Below are 26,574 nucleotides of genomic sequence, written 5' to 3' on the forward strand. Positions count from 1 at the left end.
GTCATCTCATCCAATCCCCTATTTAAAGCAGGACCAACACCAACTAACTCATCCCAGCCAAGGCTTTGTCAAGCCGGGCCTTAAAAATCTCTCAGGATGGAGATTCCACCACCTCCCTAGGTAACCCATTCCAGTGCTTCACCACCCTCCTAGTGATATAGTGTTTCCTGATATCCAACTAGACCTCCGCCACTGCAACTTGAGACCATTGCTTCTTGTTCTGTCATCTGCCACCACTGAGAACAGCTGAGCTCCATCCTCTTTGGAACCCCCTTTCTGGTAATTGAAGGCTGCTATCAAATCCCGCTTCACTCTTCTCTTCTGCAGACTAAACAAGCCCAGTTCCCTCAGCCTCTCCTCATAAGTCATGTGCCCCAACCCCATAATAATTTTCATTGCCCTCTGCTGGACATTCTCTAATTTGTCCACATCCCTCCTGTAGTGAGGGGACCAAAACTGGACGCAGTACTCCAGGTGCAGCCTCACCAGTGCCAAATAGAGGGGAATAATCACTTCCCTTGGTTTGCTAGCAATGCTCCTACTAATACAGCCCAATATGCCACTAGCCTTCTTGGCAACAAGGGCACACTGCTGACTCACATCCAGCTTCTCGTCCACTGTAATCCCCAGGTCCTTTTCTGCAGAACTGCTGCTTAGACAGTCGGTCCCCAGCCTGTAGCGGCACATGGGATTCTTCCTTCCTAAGTGCAGGACTCTGCACTTGTCATTGTTGAACGTCATCAGATTTCTTTTGGCCCAATCCTCCAATTTGTCTAGGTCACTCTGGACCCTAATCCCTACCCTCCATTGTATCTACCTCTCCCCCCAGTTTAGTGTCATCTGCAAACTTGCTGACGGTGCAATTAATCCCATCATCCAGATCATTAATAAAGATGTTGAACAAAACCGGCCCTAGGACCGACCTCTGGGGCACTCTGCTTGATACCAGCTGCCAACTAGACATCGAGCTGTTGATCACTAAATTTGCTTAAGAACTTTTGGTAAAAATTTGCATTTATAGTTAGAATAAAGTACATTTTCTTTGTATTCATTGCCATATAATGCAACATTATGCAATGTGGAGTGATCAAGTAGTGAAAGTCACTTTGAAATATGTACAAGGAGGCAGACTTAAGGTGATGGGAACTTCCTGTGTTCAGTGCAATTCAAATCTCAACCTTAATAATGTATTGACATAACTTTTTGCATAAATTTACTTTTGGGGTTTTGCTGCAATTTGCAAAAAAATAAAAAGATTTAAAAAAGTGCACCGAAATATTTTTAAAAACAGTATCTTCTAGAGCAGAATGTTACTGCATTGGAATCATATCTTCTACAGATCTTAAAGCTTTGTTCATTTTTGTTCACCAATTCTCTCCATTCTTAAACAGCAGTTATCTTTTTGTGCACTTTAATTCTTAAACTGATTATTATTCAGGCAAGAATAAGCAACTCTTGTAACTACTTATGTGAACAGAGCATAGTACAGGAAAGCAAACATCAAATCAAGTACGATTGTTCTTTATGAAGAATCCACTTAGCTGTCAAGAGTTTGTAATGTTTCTGTGCCATACAGTACACATTTTCTGGTCAGCCATGAACCCTCCAGTTTCTCAATTAATGTTCTTTCAACAATTATCAATAGTTTTCTTGCGCTGTTGGGGTGCAATGGCAGAAGTGCGGGGTGCCGAAAGGTTGGAGTACAGGGACTTGGGGTGTAGTGACACTGCTGGGGCTGCAGGGGTTTGGGGTACATTGGCAGAGCTGGAGGCACATTGGGGGTTGAGGTGCACTGACAGAGCTGGGGTATGTCATACCTCTTGCCTTCCCTCACTGAAGCCCCAAATCCCTCTCCTCCTATTTTCCCCATTCCCCCACCTTCTAATACCCCTCCCCTTCCAGGAAACATTCACATGTCTATTTTTTTCCCAGAAATTACTTGGATTGCATTCCCCCCCCCAAAAAATTGCCACCCATTACTCACAAATTGTAGAAACCTTCCACCATTCAGTTCAAAACTCCTTTTTGTCATAGGTTAGAATAGATGCATTAACTGAAGGATGAATTCATAGCAAGCCAGAGGACTGTTCATTCATCCAGTCATTAATACCTTAGTTTGACAGTACCAGCAGAAGGAAACCATGTGGCTTTTTTGGGGAGGGGGGGGTGACGGGTCTGGCAGCGCAGCGCCCCTTTGTGGCAGGGGTGGATGGGGTGTCAGGGCCTCACCGCTCTTACTTTCCCACGCCCGTCCTGTAAGGGCATTCCAACGTGGCCTAATGGCCGGTTTCCCTGTGCTCGCCCCTCAGTCGGGGTAGTGGGTCTTAACGGCTTGAGTCCATGGGTCGCCCTGAGTATCGGGCGGTGTGGCCTGACGGCCAGGGTCCACATAAATCGCTCCCTGCATTGGAGCAGTTTTGTGGCCAGAGTCTATACCTTCCCCCTTGCAAGCGGGGTGGTGCGGCCTAGCGGCCAGAGTCTATACCATCCCCCTCGCAAGTGGGGGGTGGTGCGGCCTAGCGGCCAGAGTCTATACCATCCCCCTCACAAGCGGGGGTGGTGCGGCCTAGCGGCTGGACTCTAGATAACTCGCCCCACACGTCAAGGCAGTGTGGCCCAACGGCCCGAGTCCATATAAATCCCTCTCAGGCAGGGAAGTGTATCCCAGGGGTGGGGACCTGGGCCCGCCCTCTCCACCGGGTCCTGACCCAGGGTTCTCCTATTGGCAGGGTTTCCCCACGCGCTTAGCTCGGCGGGGATCCGCCCGCAACATGCTGAGCGTCAGTGCAGCTTTAAAGGTGCCCGTCTCTAAAATGCCCCTGGGTCACTTCTTTCCCTCAATGTAGTCTTCTCCACTCCGGGGGGGGGAATCCTCCGGTCCGTCCCCTCCTTCCAAAACCTCCATCTGGGATGTTGGGTGTGTCCCGGCTTGGTTGGCCCCTGGATCCGGGAGCTTTGGGTGTGCCTCCTTTTCCTCCAGTGGTCAGCCCAGACTGAGCACCTTTGCAGGCTTTTATACCTATTCTCCAGTTGGAGCATGCCCAGCAGGGCTTCCAGGGCGGGGCTTTCTCTCCCAGAAAGGAAGGGTGTTAACCCCTGCTATACCAGTGCAGGGCCACTCAGCCCCGTCACGGGGGGGAAGGAGTTGTAGCTCAGGGATTCCTTGGTCAAATGATCCCAAATTTGGATCACTTATGCTGTCCCACACCCACATGAGGCTCACCAAATTACAAAGCAGTCCAATTAACTGTTCATATTTTAAAGCACTTACAAGAGTTGAACTTCTAAGCATTCAAAATGGCAGGAATGGAAACCCTCAGGCTGTTTTTCTGTATTGTTACATGAGCAGTATTAAAATGTACATTTTCCTAAATACTGTTCTCAAATTGAGTCCCACCAAAGATGTAGTGGGTGCCATGCACTACCTTGGATAAAACTCAACAGAATGGGACAATTTGATCCGCATCACATTAATCAGTTGATCTCCAGCTCTGGGCAAAAAAAACCCCAAACATCTACAATTTTTTTAAAATGTTAATTTTGTCAGGCTTATATCTCTGGAAACCCTGTCTCAAATGACTCCAGATGACTAACCCTACCCTGTACCCTCCTGAGGCACACCAAATTTTAAAAAAAATCTGACTAAGCATGTTGATTTTAGAAGAGTTAGAAAGGTACACCTTTAAACAGATGTCATGATGCAAACTTAACTATAGTGGCACTCCCACACCACTGTAATCATTGTTACCACAGCATTATAAACAAAATCTAACACAGAGGTAAAGGTAATAAATTCCATAGCCTGGTCAGCATTTATTTAAACATCTTGTACAAAGGTGTTGGATTAAATCCTTCATACAATATGAATGACAATACACTAATATTTTATGAGAAGTTTTATTTTTATGTAAAACTCACCCAACCACTCGTGGCTTGTCTTTTACAGAACAATAAAGCTGCCTCTCCTAAATACTGTGGTACTGAAAAGAACAGAATAAGTGTTAGGGTCATGATGCTTTATTTAGAGGCTGCATTTTCATTACCATGCCACTGAATATATCAGCTACCAGGCATCCAACTGTTATGGGTTCGATTTAGTTTATAACACGAGATGTCAAATAACATAGGTTTAATCAATTTACGAGTAAAAGACAAAACAAACAGCATAATACAGAAAGGAAGGCTAATATGCGGTCAACCAATCCGGAACACCACAATGCAGCTGGTCGGCTGTCTCAAAGTTAGGAGCCTAACCCCTCCGGGATGTTTTCAACAAACAGAAGATTTCACAATTTCTTTGAATTACTTTAAATCTAATACATCTTTCTTATATATATTGTTTGACGTGTTTTCAAAGCCAAAGTGATGCCCATAATGGTCTGTACCTGGTAGATGGGGCATAGTTTGTAAGACACACATTTAACACTCTTTACACAAACCCTGCACATAATCAGGACAGAGATTTGCAACAGTTTCTTATCTTTGTTTTGAACATTTGTGGTAAATGAAGGGGAGAGGGGCTAGCTCCCTTTTATGGACACCCAGCCAGCCAGCTAGCTATAAAATCCCTCTTAGTAGCTGTTCTCTACTTGTTTTACCTGTAAAGGGTTAAAAAGTCTCTCTGCTATGTATAGGTAAAAGGAAGTGACTGGGCATCTGGCCAAAAGAGCCAATGGGAAGGCTAGAACTTTTTAAAATTGAAACAAGACTCCTCTTTTGTCTGTCTGTGTTGTTCTCCTGGGGAGATGGGAACAGAGCAGCAATGCTGTAAGAAGCTTTGGGCCAGGTATGAAAAATCATCTGTATCATACCTAGAAAAACTACTCATTTGAAACTCCAGATATGTAAGTAGATCAGGAAATGTCTAGGAAAACGCGATTAGGTTATCTCTTTTATTTCTTTATTTACATTCCTGGTTAATAGCTCTGTTTTGAGAGAGCTCAGTTTTGCAAATTTTCAGTATAATTCCATTCCTTTTAGGTGGAGCTATACTTGCAGCATAAGCAATGTATGTAACTAAAACTTTCCAAGCAGTGTTTTTCCACTTTGCCTTTGGCCTCGCTGCAAAGCACTTTGTTTGTTTTAATTTGGTCAATACAGCCATTTAAATAAACAGTAGCTACTTATGTTTCTAAATTAGCTGTTACCAGTCAAGAAAGATCTTGGCGGATTATCATGGATAATTTTCTGAAAACATCCACTCAGTGTGCATTGCAGTGAAAAAAGCTAACAGAATGTTAGGAACCATTTGGAAAGGGATAGAAAATAAGATAGTAAATAGCATAATGCCACTATATAAATCTATGGTATGCCCACACCTTGAATATTGTGTGCACTTCTAGTTGCCCCGTCTCAAAAAAATATATTAGAATAGGAAAAGGTACAGAGAATGGCAACAAAAATGATTAAAGATATGGAACAGCTTTCCTCTGAGGAGAAATTAAAAAGACAGGGACTTTTCAGCTTGGAAAAGAGACAACTAAGTTGGGGGGAATATGATAGAGGTCTATAAAGTCATGAATGGTGTGGAAAAAGTGAATAAGGAAGTGCTGTTTCCTCCTTCACATAACACAAGAACAAGTGGTCATCCAATGAAATTAATATTCAGCAGATTTAAAACAAACAAAAAGGACTGACTTCTTCACACACGGCACAGTAAACCTGTGGAACTCATTGCCAGGGGATGTTGTGAAGGCCAAAATTATGACTGGATTTAAAAAAGAATTAGGTAAGTTCATGGAGGATAGGTCAATGAATGGCTATTAGGCAAGAAGGTCAGGCATGCAACCCCATGCTGCGAGTGTCGCTAGCCTCCGACTGCCAAATGCTGCAAGTGTACAACAGGGCATGGATCACTTGATGACTGCCTGGTTCATTCTCTCTGAAGCACCTTGGCATTGGCCACTGTCAGAAGACAGGATACTAGACTAGATGGACCATTGGTCTGACCTAGTATGGCCATTCTTATGTTTCAATATGACTAATTATTTTGCAGTACCGATTGTAAAGCAGACCTGGGAAGGTGAGGCTGCCGTTGTTGAATATTATAGTGATTATGCAGAGACCTCCATTCCTACTATAGATTTAGGAGTACCTAATACTGAAAGAGGTAAGCTTCTAATATTATCTTTGCAGAAAGTTTCATTGTATGAGTATGATAAGTTTTCAAGGTGAAATGTCTATTCAGTGTATAGTAAGTTATGCTGAAGTATTACATTTTTGTTACACAGTCCCCTGGAAGTAAAAATAAACTAAAAATTCTTCCTACTAACCACACAAAACAAGAGAAGGTGGGAGAATACAGTTCCTTTGGACAGAATCATTTTCTTATGATTTGGTGCCTAGCTACTATGGAAGTGGATACAGTACAAATGCCTGAGTGGACAGTTTTCTGCCTGTTGAAATGTTTCCTTCTGCCACCACTATTCTATCAGTCTTGTGATGAACAAGGTTGTTAAAGGTTTCAGAGTAGCAGCCGTGTTAATCTGTATTCGCAAAAAGAAAAGGAGTACATGTGGCACCTTAGAGACTAACCAATTTATTTGAGCATAAGCTTTTGTGAGATACAGCTCACGAAAGCTTATGCTCAAATAAGGTTGTTACAGTAGTAGTGTCAGAATGATACATTCATAACAGAAGACCTTATATGATGTCAACTGGTTGCTGTAGCATGAAGCACTTACAAAATGGTTTCAAAGTAATATGTAAAAAGAAAAGGAGTACTAGTGGCACCAATTGGTTAGTCTCTAAGGTGCCACTAGTACTCCTTTTCTTTTTGCGAATACAGACTAACACGGCTGCTACTCTGAAAGTAATATGTGCCTACATCTAGTACACCTGTGTTTTTAAACATTAAAACTCAAAAAAATCAAACATTATTTTGTCTGAGCATGTAACATAGTAGTTTAAAGTAATAATTTAGGGTGCCCTTGAATAGAAAAAAGCCTTCGATACTATGGCTTCAGTGGTTTGTTCATTCTCATTTTCTTACACCAAGTGAAGTGTGTGAAAGAAGGCATTTCTCTTCACTGGATAGCATAGAACTGGAAACATTTGCTGTAAATCCATTTTTATTATGTTAATAGCTTCAAAAAACAAGTAAAGATAAATAGAGGTTCTCAATGCCAGGAGGAAAGAAAAGAGAAGTTTTTAACCAAAAATATTCTGCTGTGTGTCAAAAAATGTTTTTGTTGAAAAAAATCCCAACTATAATACCTCAATCTTATTTATTTATTACAAGACACATTCATAGTGTTAATTGCTTCTGAAATGCTTCTGAAATATCTCTCCTGAACACAAGTGATTTTTAGTGAGTATTAGTGGTTTACAGTTTGATCTTCCTGGAAGACATTTTTAGCTTTAACTAAGCTTGTATGACACTTTATTTCTCTTGCCATTTTGATTCTAATCGAGAACATCTCACTTACCAGCTGTAAAACATTGCTTTGTATTAAATTCTAAATCTTTTGCTAAGAAGCTATCAGGAGCCATGATTTAATCTGAGTTAATGCCTATACATTTGATTATTCCATTGGTTGGTTGTGCCTACTCAAGTCTTAAAAAAACAAATCTAAAACAAATCCCCCAGCAGGCCAGTGGTAGACCAGGGAATAGAACCCAGATGTCTGGAATCATAGTCTAGTGCCCTACTCTGTAGGCCACATTGCATCATAGAAAGCAGCCTCTTGTGGATCACATCCAAATTGAAAGCACTCTCTACAATACAAATTGAAATTTGGATCCTTGGCTCCTTTGCCAGTTTGCCATTATCTGCAAAAACATGTTTCAACACCTTGGTCAATACTGTATTATCTAGTAAAATGTATCATTCAGTTTAATTTATAAATAATTGTACACACACACACACTCTCTCTCTCTCTCTCTCTCAAAAACAATGTACGTCCTTTCTCTTATTCCTCCCCCTTTTAGGTCATTGTGGGAAGACTTTTGCCATTTTGGAAAGATTTTTGAATCACAGCTCTTCCAAAACACCATGGTTAGTCATTGTGGATGATGACACCTTAATAAGGTACAAATTACAGTATTTCAGAAATGCTCTTAATTTGTATTAATAAGAGTTTTAGAAATATTTATTTTTATTTATACTCCAATAAATAGGAGCACTATCTTTTGCTCCATATATTCCTGGATTCCTTTTAAAAATACAGTTTACTCTTATAAAATCTCCTATAACAAATAATTTATACACATAATAATCTGTCACTACTTTGAAAATGTGACAGTCATACGTTGCAATCTGTTGATAAAAGAGCATATAAGGCATTAGCTGGTTGTGACTAACTTTAAGTTAACACATTTTCTAATACAGTGCATTTTCCTGATGTGGAGTAGATCCCAGAGGATGAGGGCTCCAAACCCATACTTAGTCCTAACAGCCAACCATACCTATGTCTAGGGCTTGGCTTTGTTAGGAAATTGTCATGTTCGAACCTAGAATCTAATTTTCTAAAAAAGAAAAGCCCTAGAAATGTTTACTGTATGTCTCTTTCAAAGTAGATTAGTAAAGTATATTTTGTTATTGCTTTCAAAGAAATATCAAGTCGGTAATTTGAACAGTCATGCAGAAGTGGAAAAATACACATTTACTACTTTACATTCAACACATTTTGAAGGGAAATTAGTGCTGAAGAACTCACATGGAGTAATGGTGATCCCACAGTGATGAATGAGGAATAAATTAAATTTCCTGTTTCGTCGAAAAATACAAATTCATAGAATATCAGGGTTGGAAGGGACCTCAGGAGGTCATCTAGTCCAACCCCCTGCTCCAAGCAGGACTAATCCCCAATTAAATCATCCCAGCCAGGGCTTTGTCAAGCCTGACCTTAAAAACTTCTAAGGAAGGAGATTCTACCACCTCCCTAGGTAACGCATTCCAGTGTTTCACCACCCTCCTAATGAAAAAGTTTTTCCTAATATCCAACCTAAACCTCCCCCACTGCAACTTGAGACCATTACTCCTTGTCCTGTCCTCTTCTACCACTGAGAATAGTCTAGAACCATCCTCTCTGGAACCACCTCTCAGGTAGTTGAAAGCAGCTGTCAAATCCCCCCTCATTCTTCTCTTCCACAGACTAAACAATCCCAGTTCCCTCAGCCTCTCCTCATAAGTCATGTGTTCCAGACCCCTAATCATTTTTGTTGCCCTTCGCTGGACTCTCTCCAATTTATCCACATCCTTCTTGTAGTGTGGGGCCCAAAACTGGACACAGTACTCCAGATGAGGCCTCACCAATGTCAAATAGAGGGGGACGATCACGTCCCTCGATCTGCTCGCTGTGCCCCTACTTATACATCCCAAAATGCCATTGGCCTTCTTGGCAACAAGGGCACACTGCTGACTCATATCCAGCTTCTTGTCCACTGTCACCCCTAGGTCCTTTTCCGCAGAACTGCTGCCTAGCCATTCGGTCCCTAGTCTGTAGCTGTGCATTGGGTTCTTCCGTCCTAAGTGCAGGACCCTGCACTTATCCTTATTGAACCTCATCAGATTTCTTTTGGCCCAATCCTCCAATTTGTCTAGGTCCCTCTGTATCCTATCCCTGCCCTCCAGCGTATCTACCACTCCTCCCAGTTTAGTATCATCTGCAAATTTGCTGAGAGTGCAATCCACACCATCCTCCAGATCATTTATGAAGATATTGAACAAAACTGGCCCCAGGACCGACCCCTGGGGCACTCCACTTGACACCGGCTGCCAACTAGACATGGAGCTATTGATCACTACCCGTTGAGCCCGACAATCTAGCCAACTTTCTACCCACCTTATAGTGCATTCATCCAGCCTATACTTCTTTAACTTGATGACAAGAATACTGTGGGAGACCGTGTCAAAAGCTTTGCTAAAGTCAAGAAACAATACATCCACTGCTTTCCCTTCATCCACAGAACCAGTAATCTCATCATAGAAGGCGAATTGTCGAACCCAAAGTAGAATTGGGGACATAGAATTGTCGAACCCAAAGTGTTTTGCAGAACACCTTGAGTTTAACAACCTTATGTTGAATCACAGGCAGGCTTCTATCAGAACCTTGTGTGGTTTCCTGGGGCTGCTGGGGAGCCTGGGCTTTTAGGGTCTGTGGACTGCCCCAGAGCCAGGGACTCCAGGGTTTGTAGCTCGGGAGCAGCCCTGCCCTGCGACCTGCTCCAAAAAACCAGTACTTCCAGGATCTGCAGCTGTGGGGCAATCCCACCATGTCTCAGGGCTTCCAGGCCACCATGAAGCTGGGAGCCTAGAAGTCCTGGGACCCAGGTTCTAACAGGGCTCAGCTCCCAACTTGACAGAAGGAGCCTCGGGCTCTAGGGGCTTCCAGGTTCAGTGCCTTGGGTCAGGAGCCTGGAAGTCCTGGTACGGACTGCCCAGATTGTTTAGGGAGCCAGCTGATCCAGCAGTCTGGAAGCTCTGAAGCCCCAGCTCAAGACAATCTGCATAGTGGGTCTGTCCAGGCACTACAGAGCCTAGAAGGTCCAGCAACTACTAATTGAAAAATTGATACAATTATTGTCAGTTTCACCTCTCCTGTTCAGTGGTAGGTAGTAGTGAAACTGACAAGAATGTCTGTTTCACCCAGCATTTGCCAAGGTCATAGGAAGCATTTTTTGTTCAGAAACACAATGTTTTCAAATAAAATGTTTCAGACTCCTCAGTTCATGTGTAATTCTCAAATTAGACTGAAACCAGATTTCAAAATATCAAAAATTCCCATGAACCAAAAATTCCAACTTTTGGACAGTTCATGCCTAATTAAATGAAGCTTAGCAAGTAGCAGGGTCAGTGTGCTATTACTAAGGCTATGTTTAGGTCATGGAAGTCACAGAAGTCATGGAATCCGTGACTTCCAGAGGCCACCCTCATATTCTCTGCTTCAGCCTCAGGGGCTGAGGGACTGGAGCTGACAGCCAGCAGGGCCCCGGGAGGCTTCCAGTGACAGGCAAGAGCCTCCTCATGAGGCCCCCTGCACGGTTCCAGCAACAGGCAACAGCCTCCAGAGGGGGCCCTCCTCAGGGTTCCGGCAGTGGGCAACAGTCTTGCATGGGGGGCGCCTTGAGTGAGCGATTGTGGGTGTCCCATTTTCTCTTTGGGAAATATGGTCACCCTGCCTCGGGCACAGGGGGAACCCCACAGCTCCCAGTCACCAAATTGGCGGGGGAAACTATGTAGCCGCAGCAGGAAAAGTCACAGAAAGGTCACAGCTTCCGTGAATTTTTGTATATTGCCCGTGACCTATCCATGACTTTTAGTAAAAATAACCATGACCAAAATCTTAGCCTTAGCTATTACCTTTCAAAAAAAGAAATCCAGGACAAGATTGAACCAATTAAGAAGCATGACTCAAAAGTTCTGATTAAAATTGGATTTGATACATGTAGCAGAAAATTAGATCAGCATGTTGAAAGATGGTGAATCTGTAACAATTGGCACTTGTTGAGATAGAAAATGAACTTACATTGCTTCTGTGACACTGAGATACAAGAGAACAGGACAAAGTAATCAGATATCAGCATCATGGGCCCCTGAACATGAGGAAAAATGGGTCAAGACAACAACAACATTCTTAAGGTAAATCATATGACAAAAGAGGAATTTGCGAAGGGCTCGCTATAAGTAATGAGTTTGTTACAGCTGAATTTGCCAGTTACCATACAAGGAAAAGGAGACATTCTACAGACTCTGTATAGGAAAGAGAAATATATGGATTATAAAAATAACAAGATTGCTATAACCTAGTGATGAGAATTGAAAATAAAAAAAAATAAGTTTGTCACAGCCCCAATAAAAATCAATCGAGTGTTTGGAGTTGATTTATTATTTGGTATCCTGGTAAACTGAAGATTACATGTCGATAATAATTTTACCCTTCCGACTGGAAACAGTGGACTGGACTGAAAAATTGTAACAAAAGATGGCTAGTTTTTAACGGTACTGATTTAAGTGACTCTTAGATTGCATAATAAAGTTGAATTTTTACCCCATTTACATTGCAAGGAACTAGTTTGATAGCACCTACCATCATCTGTACTATGGTAATTTCTCAGCATATTTTCCATACCAGATCACAAAAACTGATGCTCATTACTTTGGAGATTACTGTAAAAAAAAATCACATAATTCCTCATTCTTTTTGACTGAACAAAAGAAAGGACGGGAATTAAACAAGGACGAGAATTTAATTATAGCTAATAGATAGCTATTGAAATCTTAATTCTATATGGTATGACTACACTATGATCAATGAAGCTATTATCCAAAGACTGCGTTAATGTTTTGGGGGAGGATATAGTGAAGTAAGAATTTTAACAAGTGTTCCAGTTTGTTACCTGTGTTGATGATAAATCATTTGACAAGAGAGATTCCGACTCTGGTTTAGAGAATGAATAATTCAGTTACAAAATCCAGATGTAATTATTCTGCCTTTATAGCAATTTTGAAATGATTTATGAAGCTGTTAAAGGTATCTCTTTTCTCTAAGTACTTTGTGGGATACATCACAACCAGTTTTAAGAGATAAAGGAGTAGTTCAAAAGTATAAAGATATTGCATATAAAGTATGGAAATAGAGGTTATAAAAAGAAGTAGAAATAGAGGTTTAAAAAGAAAAATAGTAGTAAACAGGTTTAGAACCAGATTATTTAGTGTTTAATAGTACCTTACACCATACATATGGAGCAAAGCGCTACCCATTGTGCATAAAGGTATTGAATCTGCCATTTGAAAGGTCGGGGGAACAGCTTTTAAAACAATAGGATCAGATTATTTTTTTTAAAAGAAAAAAATATGGAATGTTTGTATATGTACACACATGCAATGATTCCTGTCCATAGTTTGTGGTTGAACTAGAGCAGTGGTTCTCAACCAGGAGTCTGCATACCCCTGGGGGGTAAACAGAGGTCTTCTAAGGGGCACATCAGCTCATCTAGATATTTGCCTAGTTTTACAACAGGCTACATAAAAAAGCACTAGTGAAGTCAGTACAAACTAAAATATCGTACAAACAAACTGAGAAAGTAAGCAATTTTTCAGTAATAGTGTTCTGTGACACTTTTGTATTGCTATGTCTGATTTTGCAAGCAAATAGTTTGTAAGTGAGATAAACTTGGGGTACACAAGACAAATCAGACTCCTGAAAGGGGTAAAGTAGTGTGAAAGAAAAGGGATAGCTCAGTGGTTTGAACCCAAGGTTGTGAGTTCAATCCTTGAGGGACCATTTAGGGATCAGGGCAAAAATTGGGGATTGGTCTTGCTTTGAGCTGGGGGTTGGACTAGATGACCTTCTGAGGTCCCTTCCAACCCTGATATTCTATGATTCTAAGAGTTGAGAACCACTGAACTAGAGCACCCTTTTTGCAATTTGTGTTAGTTTAGCTGTAAAATCACTTTAGAGTAGCATGAAGAGGCCCAAACAAGGACTGTCTTTGCTTTGGGATCCTGATCCTACTTAGGACTCTTGTTGTTACTGTCATATAAATAACAATAATAAAATAAGGCCAATTTTGGTACAGATCACTGCAGTACTCTGTTAGCCTTTCAGTCTTCGAAAATTCTGCCTCTCCACCCTTCTTTCAGTGTAGTCTGGAAAAATCCAAGTATACTTTAAAATTGAAGCCTCAGTGTTGCTGCAGAACTAATTGTTTCTTTTGATAAATGTTTCATGAAGAATCTAGTTAATCATTTGAAGTATTATGAATTATTTTTCAAAGGAAATGGCCTAATTAGCTTTAAACTTCCATTACCAAGTTCAGATTGCCTGTCTATATCTGATTTAATATATTTTTAATAAAATGGACTCTCATTTTAGTATCTTTAGGCTCCGGAAATTACTCAGCTGCTATGACCCAAATGAACCAGTGTTTCTTGGAGAGCGTTATGGCTACGGATTGGGAACAGGAGGATATAGTTATATCACTGGCGGAGGAGGGTAACTTACTTTATTTCAAATCCTACTGAGAGCTGACTAAACCACTCACTCCTCCAATGCAAATGTTTTGGAATATTAGAGATAACAAAGAGGTGACAAGAATAATGTTGTTTTATCACATGATATAATGTAAAAAGAAAAGGAGTACTTGTGGCACCTTAGAGACTAACCAATTTATTTGAGCATAAGCTTTCGTGAGCTACTGCTCACTTCATCGGATGCATACTGTGGAAAGTATAGAAGATCTTTTTGTACACACAAAGCATGAAAAAATGGGTGTTTACCCCTACAAAAGGTTTTCTCTCCCTCCACCCCACTCTTCTGCTGGTAATAGCTTATCTAAAGTGATCACTCTCCTTACAATGTGTATGATAATCAAGTTGGGCCATTTCCAGCACAAATCCAGGTTTTCTCTCAACCTCCCCTCCCCACCCCAAACCCACTCTCCTGTTGGTAATAGCTTATCTAAAGTGATCACTCTCCTTACAATGTGTATGATAATCAAGGTGGGCCATTTCCAGCACAAATCCAGGGTTTAACAAGAATGTCTGAGGAGGGGGCGGGGGGGGGTAGGAAAAAACAAGGGGAAATAGGAAATAGGTAAATAGTGAGACCCATCACCTGTGGTTCTGATCTCTGTCCATTTTGTTTGTTGGGTAGTTGTAGATCCATTATTCTATTTTGATCCATTATTCAGTCCCATGCTCTGAATGCCCTTAAAACACATAAAATTGGTATTCTCCAGGAAAAAAATAAATATTATACTAACTCAGTAAACTGTTCATGTGTCCATAAATAAATAATACCAACTGGCTGGCATTTTCATTGTCTTGCATAGTGTGGGGATATGCCTTTCATTCTTAATTATGCAGAGTTTACCCCTTTCTTAAGAAACCATCTTTTGACGCTGGAGTGCTTGCCAATTGCCAACAGATTTCTTTTATATTTTCTATTGTTTGTTCTGCAATATTGTTTTTCTATACCTTCAAGAAGCATCAGAGCTTTCTGATACTCAGGTCTGTGAAGATATGTATATAAGATAGCTCACTTCTCCTTCATATCCCTGTTTATTGTTGAGGATGTTTCTTGGGAGGTAGTGAGTAAAGTTAAAGATCTTGTATCACTTTGACCATGCCCTTTCTGTTATCAAGTAGTGAGTGGGTTTTTAAATTTGCTAACTTTATACTATTTACTTTATTCTTCTATGACAACTTTTCAACAGCAACACATGCTATTCCAGTCACAAGGCATGGTTATTTTAACTCCCTTTTTTCAAGGTTCTCAATATAGTTGCTCCTTTGCCTGCAGCTTGATCAGAATACAGCAACATGACTGGTCATGATTATATTTTGCCTGTGCTCTATTCTTTTTCCTGTTTGCCTGCCAGATTGACCTTAAATTGGCACTGCTGTTTCTAAAGCCTTTAACAACAGTGATCCTGACAATATTCAAAACTTATTCCTTGAATTTTGTATTGGATGTATCAGAGTCTACACACCAGCTGCCATTTAAGGATACTTCATTAAATACTTTTTATAATTGCATTATTATTAGATAGTTTTAGAGGAGAGAAAAAGAGATGAGTATTTAGTTCATATAAAAACACACACAGCTTCAAACAAAAGACTAAATTATGTACGTACAGGATTTCTGAATACTCTATATGTCCTATGTATACTCGCCATTCCTCCAAACAGAGTTCTCCCCTCACCCTGCATCAAGAAATAATGTGTGGAGGTAAGGGACAAGTAAGGATCACTAGCAAGTAAAATGTTGGGTAATTAAGATTTTGTGTAATTAAATAAATCACATCATAATTTGATCTTACTATTTAGAATAAATATGTCTCAGAAAAATCCTCATTAAGAATTCAAGCCTGAATGCTGTCTTCTCACATCTTTCAGTTTCCCAAATACTGTACACCAGTGGACTACATTCCATGTTGTGATTTTATTCCACTGAGCAAGACTTAATAAATGGAAATGGAATACAGTTATTCAACTATATTACTAATGAGTGTCTCATACTTTCTGTTTGCTTTTATTTAGGATGGTTTTCAGCAGAGAAGCAATCCAAAAACTACTTGCTAGTAAATGCCAGTGTTACAGCAATGATGCTCCAGACGATATGGTCCTTGGAATGTGTTTCAGTGGTTTAGGAATCCCCATAACACATTGTCCACTTTTCCATCAGGTGAGAGACACATTTTTACAAGTATTGAAAATTGATATTTATTTAACTTATTCATTTAAAGTGCACCCAACTCCTTAAAATCCCATATAAATTGGACCATACCAATAATTTTAAACTGTCTCAATCTCAGACATTCCCACTACAACCCCCGCCTCGCTCACCCCTTCCACCCAGAGAAAGTCTGATAAAACAGATAAAGTAGATTTTAAAAAATGTAAAATGTGGGCAAATATCCATTTTAATAGTGCTACAGAGGTGTCTCAGTCCTACTTCCCTGGCAATGACAAGGATTTAGGACTAAATTTAGCTAGTTAGGCACCTAGTGGGATTTTCTAAAATGATGAAGTGCCTAAGTCTGATTGGAAGTGCTTTTGAAAATACTATTCTGTGTCTGTCTGCCTCTTTAGGCACCTAACTACCTTTAAAAATCTGGCCCTTAAATACTGCAGTGATGGGTCCTATAGAAAACCCCCAGATACATGAATATTTACAAACTCTAACAGTAGTCTCATCCTGTCTATATTTGCTACGGGAAAGTCTTAAAAGTTGAGGAATTAGAGTGGCAAAAATTGTTTTCACTAGCAAAGAACTGTAAAAACCAGCCGGCACAAGAGCAAGCGAAAGTAAAAAGGGGGAGAGAAGGTCATGTGGTATGGGCATAGGAGAAGATATGCTGTTTAAAAGGATCCAAATTGTACATATTTTGGAAATGTTTTTGAGGGGAGAGTACCCAAGACTCCCATCTGATTCACAGATTTAAAGTCTCCAGACAATTTAATTCCTTGTTTTGTCATCGGTGTACCTAACCATTTTTTCTAGTTTATTTAATTTATAAAATTTAGCAAAATTGAAATCCATCCTCATTTGTTACATTATTTCATATCACCTTTATTTTATAAACCTATTCAGATATTTTTTCAGAACGCTAATATAAAAAAAATTCCAAAGTTCACAATGCTTTTTAAGACCGCTTACCTCCTGGACATTTTGTCAACTTTCCTAACAGATCAATTAATGATTTTGATTCCTTGTAGATCTGCGATGTGACTTTTTGCCAGGAAATCATCTTTTTAGATTAATACATACCAATAAAAAAATTGGTAAAAATACCTTTTTCCATCATCAGACATTTGATTCCGATGATAGAGCAAGCAAAATATGAATGATTATCATTTTTTATTTCCTAAAATTAATGGCTACCTGTACTATATTTTTTAAATAAGTTGTAAATATATCTTTAGTTATATAGGGTCAGATTGTGTCTTATTCTGTATGCTCGGGCAACAAGTAAGGAGGCATAAAGTGCTGTTTTCCTTCTTAGCGCAAGTGTGCTGTACCACTGATTGCTGCATATGTGGATAAACAGTCTCCACAGAGCTGCAGCAGTCTCCACTCACACAGATGGGTGAAGGAGCAGTGGAGCCTTGTCTCAGTGTGCCCAGCAGTCTAGGTATGCAAGGGCATGGGGAGTATATGCTGCAACAAGTATAGATAGACTGACCCATCGCAGTTTACTTCCTCACAGGAGTAGCAGGGAGGAGGGGCAATAGATTGTGACTCCTTGAGTTACAGACTCCCTCTTGGGTTCCTGCCTGCAACAACTCTGCCCTTTACTCTGGGGCAGATTGCAAACTGATGATCAGGCTGGACACACAACAGGCTGCTATGTTTAGTCCCACATGCTTGGCTCATATGCTCTTAAACTCCTCTTGCTCCCTAGGTAGGCTTCAGGCACCACCTCTGGCTTAGCATTTGGGCACTGTAAAAAATATCTAACTAGCACGGTTGGTGATAATTGTATACAGTAATTGAGTCCCCAGAGCATGATATAAAGGATCAAATAGAGAAAGCACAATCAGGAGAGTAGTATATAAGCATCTATGATGATATACAGAGTCATACATTTTAAGTCAGAGTTATCTAAAGTAATCTGAAATATAAAGAACGTTGTAATTAATACAGATGCAGTTAAAGCAGATTTGTTCCTTATCAAAACAGCAGAGGGTTTATATAAATTTCAAAGTAAAACTACTGAAAGAGGGTTTTTTGCCAGGCTCAAGTGAGAGTAGTTCAATAATTGTCTATGTCAAAATAAATTTCTTAAGGTCATCAAATCCATAGATATTCTCCAATGCTGAGATTTTCAAAGTGCCTCAGGGTATTAGACTCCCTCTTGGCTCTTCAGTGGTTGTTTTGTTTTTTAAATAAGCATTTCAGTAACTTAAATATCAAAGAAGAAAATCCCAAGAACAGGATTTTGTTAATGTCAAATTGTATTACCTGATTGTAGGAAAGGAATATACAAAGTATGGCATGAAAGCACTATGGAGCATTTATTAATGCATCCATCAGTAATGAAAGCATACAGTAGCTTGTAAATCAATTTTTAGCTTAGCTTCCTTAATATGCTGTTCTCCTTTTTTCTTATGTTTGTTACTGTAGAAAAAGAAAAACATTTTTACATTACTTATTTCTTTGTCAGCAAGACACTAAAGTGTTGAGAGAGAATAAAATCTTATTTTGGGAGTTTATATACATTTTTACTGAAATCCTCTTTAGTATAAATCTAATTGCAAAGGACAAATTTAAATAGTTTAATCGGAACAACTGCAATTGAAACCTGTTTTACATAAATGCTTTGCTCATATTCCTTTGAATTCTTGTAGGGAAAATCATATAATCACAGAAGATTAGGGTTGGAAGAGACCTCAGAAGGTCTAGTCCAACCCCCAGTTCAAAGCAGGACCAACACCAACTAAATCATCCCACCAAGTTGGCCAAGGCTTTGTCAAACTGGGCCTTAAAAACCTTTAAGGATGGAGACACCACCTCCCTAGGTAACCCATTCCAGTGCTTCACCACCCTCCTAGTGAAATAGTAAAAAGAAAAGGAGTACTTGTGGCACCTTAGAGACTGACAAATTTATTTGAGCATAAGCTTTCGTGAGCTACAGCTGACTTCATCCGATGCATTCAGTGAAATAGTGTTTCCTAATAGACCTCCCCCACTACAATTTGAGACCATTGCTCCTTGTTCTGTCATCTGCCACCACTGAGAACAGCCGAACTACATCCTCTTTGGAACCCCCTTTCACATAGTTGAAGGCTGCTATCAAATCCCGCTTCACTCTTCTCTTCTGCAGACTAAACAAGCCCAGTTCCCTCAGCCTCTCCTCATAAGTCATGTGTCCCAGCCCCTTGATCATTTTCGTTGCCCTCCACTGGACTCTCTCCAGTTTGTCCACATCCTTTCTGTAGTGGGGGGCCCAACACTGGAGGCAATACTCCAGATGTGGTCTCACCAGTGCAGAATAGAGGGGAATAATCACTTCCCTCGATCTGCTGGCGATGCTCCTATTAAAGCAGCCTTACATGCCATTAGCCTTCTTGACAACAAGGGCACACTGCTGACTCCTATCCAGCTTCTCATCCACTGTAATCCCCAGGTCCTTTTCTGCAGAACTGCTGCTTAGCCAGTCGGTCCCCAGCCTGTAGCAGTGCGTGGGATTCTTCCTTCCTAAGTGCAGGACTCTGCACTTTTCCTTGTTGAACTTCATCAGATTTCTTTTGGCCCAATCCTCCAATTTGTCTAGGTCACTCTGGACCCTATCCCTACCCTCCAGTATATCTACCTCTCCCCCCAAAAGTTTTTTTTAACAAACAAAAGTGAATACTTCTGTTGCACTGAGAAGTCGGCCACATTTGGGTTGGTTTTGATTCTGTCTCCTTGAATGTAGCTGACAAAGGGTAACAATGTGAAGATATCTGGCAAAGGAGTAATATCTTCTGGAATCAATTATCTTTTTCATCATAAGAGCCTCACATTTTCACAATTACTCTGTATGGTGGTAGCGTCTTGGACTTATTAGCCTGCCACATTGACAGTTCTGGCATCCAGCATTTAGAACTGGAGCAAAAAGAATGACCCTAACCTTAGGTTTCTCTTCGTAGAATCCAAGCAATGCATAAAATAGGGACACATTATAAAATGTTTCCTCCCCAATTTTAAAACAAGTTTCTGTCATTTGGCCCAAAATTACTTACCCTAATAGCAGTCCTTTGTTTGATCCTATATATGTGCCAATGTTCAAACAAACACTATATGCACTTATTTCAGTGCAGGATCAAATTGTGTGTTTGTTTAAAAAAATTAAAAATATTTTAATTTAATTTTACTAGATTGGTTGTGAACGTTAGAGGCCCAAAGGTATGCAATGTCCTTTTTTACACAAAGAAACACAATGTGGTCCTGCACTGAAATAAGAGTGCACAGTGTTTTGGTCTATATATTGGCATGGATATAAGGGATCATATGAGGGAATGCTAATACGGTAAATAATTTTGGGCCAGACCACAGAAATTTGTGACTAGGTTGGGTGTTGAGACAAGAATGAGAGATATCAACGTATGCCATGCAAACTGTCCCTTATGGTAAACATACCACACAGCCATAGCCAATAGCTATAACCAATAGATCCTGCAGGTTATTCCATGCAGGCAAACCCTGTGCCCATAGATGGACTGTTGAACAAAAATGTATACAAAAAACAAGTTACAGGATCACAAAATAATAACCAAACAAAATAAAAAACACAGCAATTTTCATCTGATGTGACCACATAGTGATGTTGGAGGTAAGATTGACTTTCAACATTTTTTAAATTATAGTACATACTGAAAAACCTATATTAAAAGAAAACTATTTTGGACTTTAGTGCAAAGTCAAATGCTAAAAATTAGGAAATGCCAGATTTATGGTTGCCCATATAACCTTAATTCTACCTCTTTGTGCATCCATGCTATGCACTGAAACCCTGATCCTGTACAGAAAATAAATGGGTGCAAGATAAAGCCTTGGATGAGATGGGAGTCCTGTTAAAAAACTTTATATAATAATGTACTTAAACACTGTATCATAATGCTTATTTGCAAGGGAGAAGATTTGAGATTACACAGGCAACCACAAATGCGGCATTTCTTAACTTTAAAGTGTTGGTCTTTACAACCTTTGCAACCTTTTCTTAACATTTTTAATGTAGTTTCCTATGTTTTTCTTAAAAGGAAGAATGTGAAAATAAATATATTATGTACAATTGTAATAACACCTCCCATACAGACACAAAATCATGCATCAGCAGCAGCATTTGAACCCTGACCCTTCAGCCTGCAGCACAGACTTCAACCATTTGATAAGAAAAACTGTGATCCTAAAGAAGAAGAATATGCTTGAGGGGATTGTTGCTGAGAGCTCAGACTGTCTTTCCCTTTCCTCCCAGGAAGGACCTGAGGGAGCTCTTGTTATGTGGTGCCCCCACAGTGGGGATGTGGGTTGCTGGGGCCAGAGCCTGCCTCAGCATTCCTCTTGCTGCCCCACGTCCCGCAGCTGCTCCCGCAGCTCCAAAGCATTTAAAAATCGGTATTGCAGCAGTTGTAGCAGCACTTCAGAATGCTTGTGTTTAGTTATTATTTTGGCATTCTGTCAAAAATTTCCTGAGGAAACGCAAGTGAGAGAAGAGAAATGACAATTTTCAAAAATCTCTCTCTCAGCAAAACTTAAATGGAATTTCATAGGACAAAAGAAAAGAGACTTCTCTAGCCCAAGGGCTTTCCTCCTGCCCCAATTCAAAGGTGTGCTGCATCAACATAAAAGCTTCTCAAAAAAGGGTTGTAAGAATCTTTTGTGGTGGAATGTGTTAGGCAACGTACGTGTGTGTGTGTATGTATATATATATTGAGAGCAATTAGGTTCTAGCAACCGCTAAAATAAAGCTATAAAAAGTTAAATGCTAGTTTTGGGATTATCTGGGATAAGGAGGTCTGGAGTTGAGTTGTGAATAAAGAAAACAACTAGAAAAAGTACTTGGCATGGATTTTTTCACTAAGTTTTATTTGTTTTTGGTGTGCCTGGCCAGTTAAGATTATCCCTCATTTCCATGTCTGTCATATTCGCAACTTGGCAAAGACTGAAATCAGATAGTCATGAAATAATTTCAATATGATAATTTCTAAACTGGCAGGTCCCCTCAAAACAAACAAACTGACTATGAGTTCATTCTATATTACTTTAAACTTTTGCAGCTTGGTACAACATGAAAAATGTAATTGAAAACATAATACAAACATTTGTGAAAATATTCTAGCTGTTTCCCTCTACTTTTACATGTTATAACAAGGGCCGTTGATTAATTGCAGTTAACACGTGATTAGCTCAAAAAAATTAATCGCAATTTTAGTCACACTTTAAACAATTGAAATGTATTAAATATTTTTGGATGTTTTTCTACATTTTCAAATATGTTGATTTCAATTACAACACAGAATACAAAGTGTCCAGAGGTCTATTATTATTTTTTATTACAAATATTTGCACTGTAAAAATGATAAACAAAAGAAATAGTATTTTTGAATTCACCTCATACAAGTACTGTAGTGTAATCTCTTTATTGTGAAAGTGCAATTTACAAATATATCTATTTTTTGTTACATAACTGCATCCCCAAAAACAATATAAAACTTTTGAGCCTACAAGTCCACTCAGTCCTACTTCTTGTTCAGCCAGTTGCTAAGATAAACAAGTTTGTTTACATTTACAGGAGCTAATGCTGCCCACTTCTTATTTACAGTGTCAGCTGAAAGTGAGAAAAAGGCAATTTTGGAGCCGGCTTTGCAAGATATTTACGTTCCAGATATGCTAAACATTCATATGCCCCTACATGCTTCGGCCACCATTCCAGAGGACATGCTTCCATGCTGATAACACTTTTTAAAAAAATAATGCGTTAATTAAATGTGACTGAACTCCTTGGGGGAGACTTGTATGTCTCCTGCTCCATTTTATCCGCATTCTGCCGTATATTTCATGTTCTAGCAATCTTGGATGATGCCCCAGCACATGTTGTTCGTTTTAAGAACACTTTCACCACAGATCTGACAAAATGCAAAGAAGGCACCAGTGTGAGATTTTTAAAGATAGCTAAAGCATTCGACCCAAGGTTTAAGAATCTGAAGTGCCTTCCAAAATCTGAGAGGGATGGGGTGTGGAGCAGTATCTCAGAAGTCTTAAAAAAGCAACACTCCAATGTGGAAACTACAGAACATGAACCACCAAAAAAGAAAATCAGCCTTCTGCTGGAGGCACCTGACTTAGATGATAAAAATGAACATGCATCGGTCTGCACTTCTTTGGATTGTTATTGAGCAAAACCAGTCATCAGCATGGACACATGTCCTCTGGAATAGTGGTTGAAGCATGAAGGGACATAGGAATCTTCAGTGCATCTGGCATGTAAATATCTTGTGACACTGGCTACAACAGTGCTACACAAATGCCTGTTCTCACTTTCAGGTGACATTGTAAACAAGAAGCAGGCAGCATTATCTGCTGCAAATGTAAACAAACTTGTTTGTCTGAGCGATTGGCTGAACAAGAAGTAGGACTGAGTGTACTCATAGGCTCTCAAGTTTTCCATTGTTTTATTTTGAATGCAGTTATTTTTTGTACATAATTCTACATTTGCACGTTCAACTTTCATGATAAAGAGATTGCACTACAATACTTGTATTAGGTGAATTGAAAAATACTATTTCTTTTGTTTTTTACAATGCAAATATTTGTAATAAAAAGTATAAAGTGAACACTATACACTTTGTATACTGTTGTAATTGAAATCAATATATTTGAAAATGTAGAAAACACCCGAAATATTTAAATAAATGGTATTCTATTATTAACAGCACAATTAATTTTTTTAATCACTTGACAACCCTAGTTATAACCTTGTCTAGCTGAGTAGTAGAACTCAAACACCATGATGATTGTAGTCCTTAAAAGACAGATACATGAATATAGATTAATGCAAGCCAGTCAGTTTAATAGTACTATGTAAAAATGACTGCAATCATTATGGAATATTTTACAGTAATACTATATTACTGATGTCAAAATATTTGAGATGAGAAGTCTATTTAGTGATGATTCTTTATCCAAAATTCACTTTACTGTTCTAAAACATTTTTTAAACCGGTGAGAACTAGCATTTTTGTTTTATCCTCCCATCTTAGGCAAGACCAATGGACTATCCAAAGGACTACCTTGCTCACCAAATTCCAATATCATTTCACAAGCATTGGAACATTGATCCCGTGAAGGTGTATTTCACATGGCTGGCACCAAAGATGGAAGATTCATTTACTGAAAAGAAACAGAGACGTATTAGGGAAGATTTATAATATATAAAATATTTTAAATCTCAATAATGTACTGCAGATTAGTGAGAGACAGGCTGTACTGTAGTTTTGGTGTTGTGTTGTACTACTTGTCTGCCATATTGCATAGAACCCTAAATGTTTCAATCCATTACATGTTACACTTGTTAGAAAAGGAAGAGGGAACCAGCTTGAGAGTGTGTGTGTGTGTGTGTGTGGTTTGAGGATTTATTGTTGGAAATACCTTGAGTTTTGAATCTTGTGACCATTGTATTTAACATTTTAAACGTTGTATACAGTATTTGTGTGTGTTCCCTTTTGGAATTCTCTATCAAACACCAGCAATTCACATTTCTCTTTTCTTCACTGTTTAATAGTGGCCTAAGTTCTATATTTAGGGGCCTAATTCTAAAAGGTACTGAATACCTACACTTCCCAATGACTTCAGAGGAACTTCTGGGTTCTTGAAATCAGTCAGAATCAGGCCTTAGGTAATGAAAGGGTAGGGAGGTGTGACTGTTCTAACAAACAGTGGTCTGGAAGGAAAATATCATGTACTGTGCTTTGTATAGTTTCCAAATAGAGATGTTGCGGATGCATGGGACAGATCCAAAGGAAGGTCTGGGATTCTTAAACTGATTACAAGATGTTGCCATGATTCATTAAAAAAACCTAGGTGACAGTTTCTATCTTTGGCAAATATAAATGTTTGTCTCTTAAGGAATTTTGAAAATCTAATGTTTAGATATTTATAATGTGCATATCACCATAGTGTCTAAGTGCCAAGCTAAAAATTAGTTTGTAACATCCACAATTTATATCATCTGCACTATACATAGTAAAAAAATACAACTAAGTAATATAATGCATATAATATTAACATGTAAAGAGTGCTTCATATTTGACTTTGTTTGTTTTCTATGTATAATTCAGTTTTGTAAAGATATTTGAATAAAATCTGGCTTTAGTATGTTCTAAACTAATATTTATACAGTAAAGGATTTTTTCCTTTTAAGACAACAGCATATCGTGTATATATGCTGTTATCTAACTTTGCTTGCTATGTTGTAACCAAATGCAGGGTCTTAAAGCCATATTACTGAAATTGTTTATTTGTACACATCTTACAATATTTTCTGTAGTTCAGCACTTGTTTCAGTTCCAAAGTAATGCAATACTTACTCCAAGTCTAAATGGGGAAGTAATTCAGTAATCACTGAGAAGTATGCACCTTTTGTGAACGTAGCTTGTGGATTTTTATGCATTTGAACAGTGCTCACATTCATAGTGGTTTAAAAGAATGTTGATATAGGTGTAACCAACATAATGTAACTTTTTCTTACCAATATCAGTGCCTTGAACAGTAGACATTTCTACTGATACCAGAGCTACATTCTTTGGTACCATGGATGTATTGTTAATTAGGTTTACTGTTTAGAACTGCGTGAGCCTAAAACTGAATAAAAACATACTTGTTTAGATTTTTGAGTGCATTGTTCCCATCCTTCTTCAAAGACCAAATACACTTTGGAATGTTTAAACTCATTTATCCAGTTACACCACAGGATATTATAAAGTTAACAAAACAGAGGTCAGTAGCACCAAAAGAAAAAGAGTTCAAACAGTGTTATTCTTTCTGGTTCCTGACCTCTTTCTCCAGTCCATGCTGGTTGGCTGTGTCTCTTTCTGTGCAAATGGTAAAGGCAGATTACAAACTCTGTTTGTTCAGTGCCTAGCACAATGGGTTCCTGGTGCTAATGCAAAACAAATAATACACAGTATCACCAGACGGGTCGGAGGGCACTATGATTTAACCATCCAAAAAAACCTAAAACCACACCTACCAATATAAGACACTCCAATGCACACACTCCTCCTAGGGAGAAGGAAAGAGAACAAATACATGACAAATGTTAGTTATATTGTTTAGTTAATGCACTACTGGAAGACACTCAGATACCACGGTGATGAGCACAGCATAGGAACATGAACAGAAAGAATTGCTTTCCAGCCAGAACTTCCCTCCAGAACTGCAAACAAAGCAGCTTTTTAAAGTCTCTGCCTTATTTTGCCATTATCCTAGCTTTTACTGCAATTCTTTGAGATGGCTATGAGTATTGTGGAGGTTGGAATTGGGGGAGACTTCTGTTGCAGTCCTGAACCTTCAGGTCCTAAGATCAAACACCTAGAAAAGTCAGAGCAAGCGTTGACTCTTTAAACTAGGTGTTATTGAGAATAGA

At 39.2% G+C, this 26,574-nt stretch overlaps 1 protein-coding gene across 6 annotated transcripts in view; it reads left to right on the forward strand.

Moving 5' to 3' along the window:
- The window catches only part of B3GLCT (beta 3-glucosyltransferase), a 142,524-nt gene that overhangs the window by 111,984 nt on the left and 3,966 nt on the right, over positions 1-26,574 (forward strand). For 2 of the 6 annotated variants that reach the window (XM_073341250.2, XM_073341261.2), the window contains exons 11-15: positions 5,996-6,109; positions 7,930-8,029; positions 13,818-13,937; positions 15,986-16,130; positions 24,191-25,805. In XM_073341250.2, the coding sequence (XP_073197351.1) occupies positions 5,996-6,109; positions 7,930-8,029; positions 13,818-13,937; positions 15,986-16,130; positions 24,191-24,358 (647 nt within the window). In that variant the 3' untranslated portion in view covers positions 24,359-25,805. Of the gene's footprint in view, positions 1-5,995; positions 6,110-7,929; positions 8,030-13,817; positions 13,938-15,985; positions 16,131-24,190; positions 25,806-26,574 lie in introns of those variants that run through there. The other 4 variants (XM_073341270.2, XM_078852609.1, XM_073341276.2 and 1 more) reach the window with 4 other exon arrangements.

This window comes from Lepidochelys kempii, chromosome 1 (assembly GCF_965140285.1).
Source record: "Lepidochelys kempii isolate rLepKem1 chromosome 1, rLepKem1.hap1, whole genome shotgun sequence".
In the NCBI taxonomy this organism is placed as follows: domain Eukaryota; kingdom Metazoa; phylum Chordata; order Testudines; family Cheloniidae; genus Lepidochelys; species Lepidochelys kempii.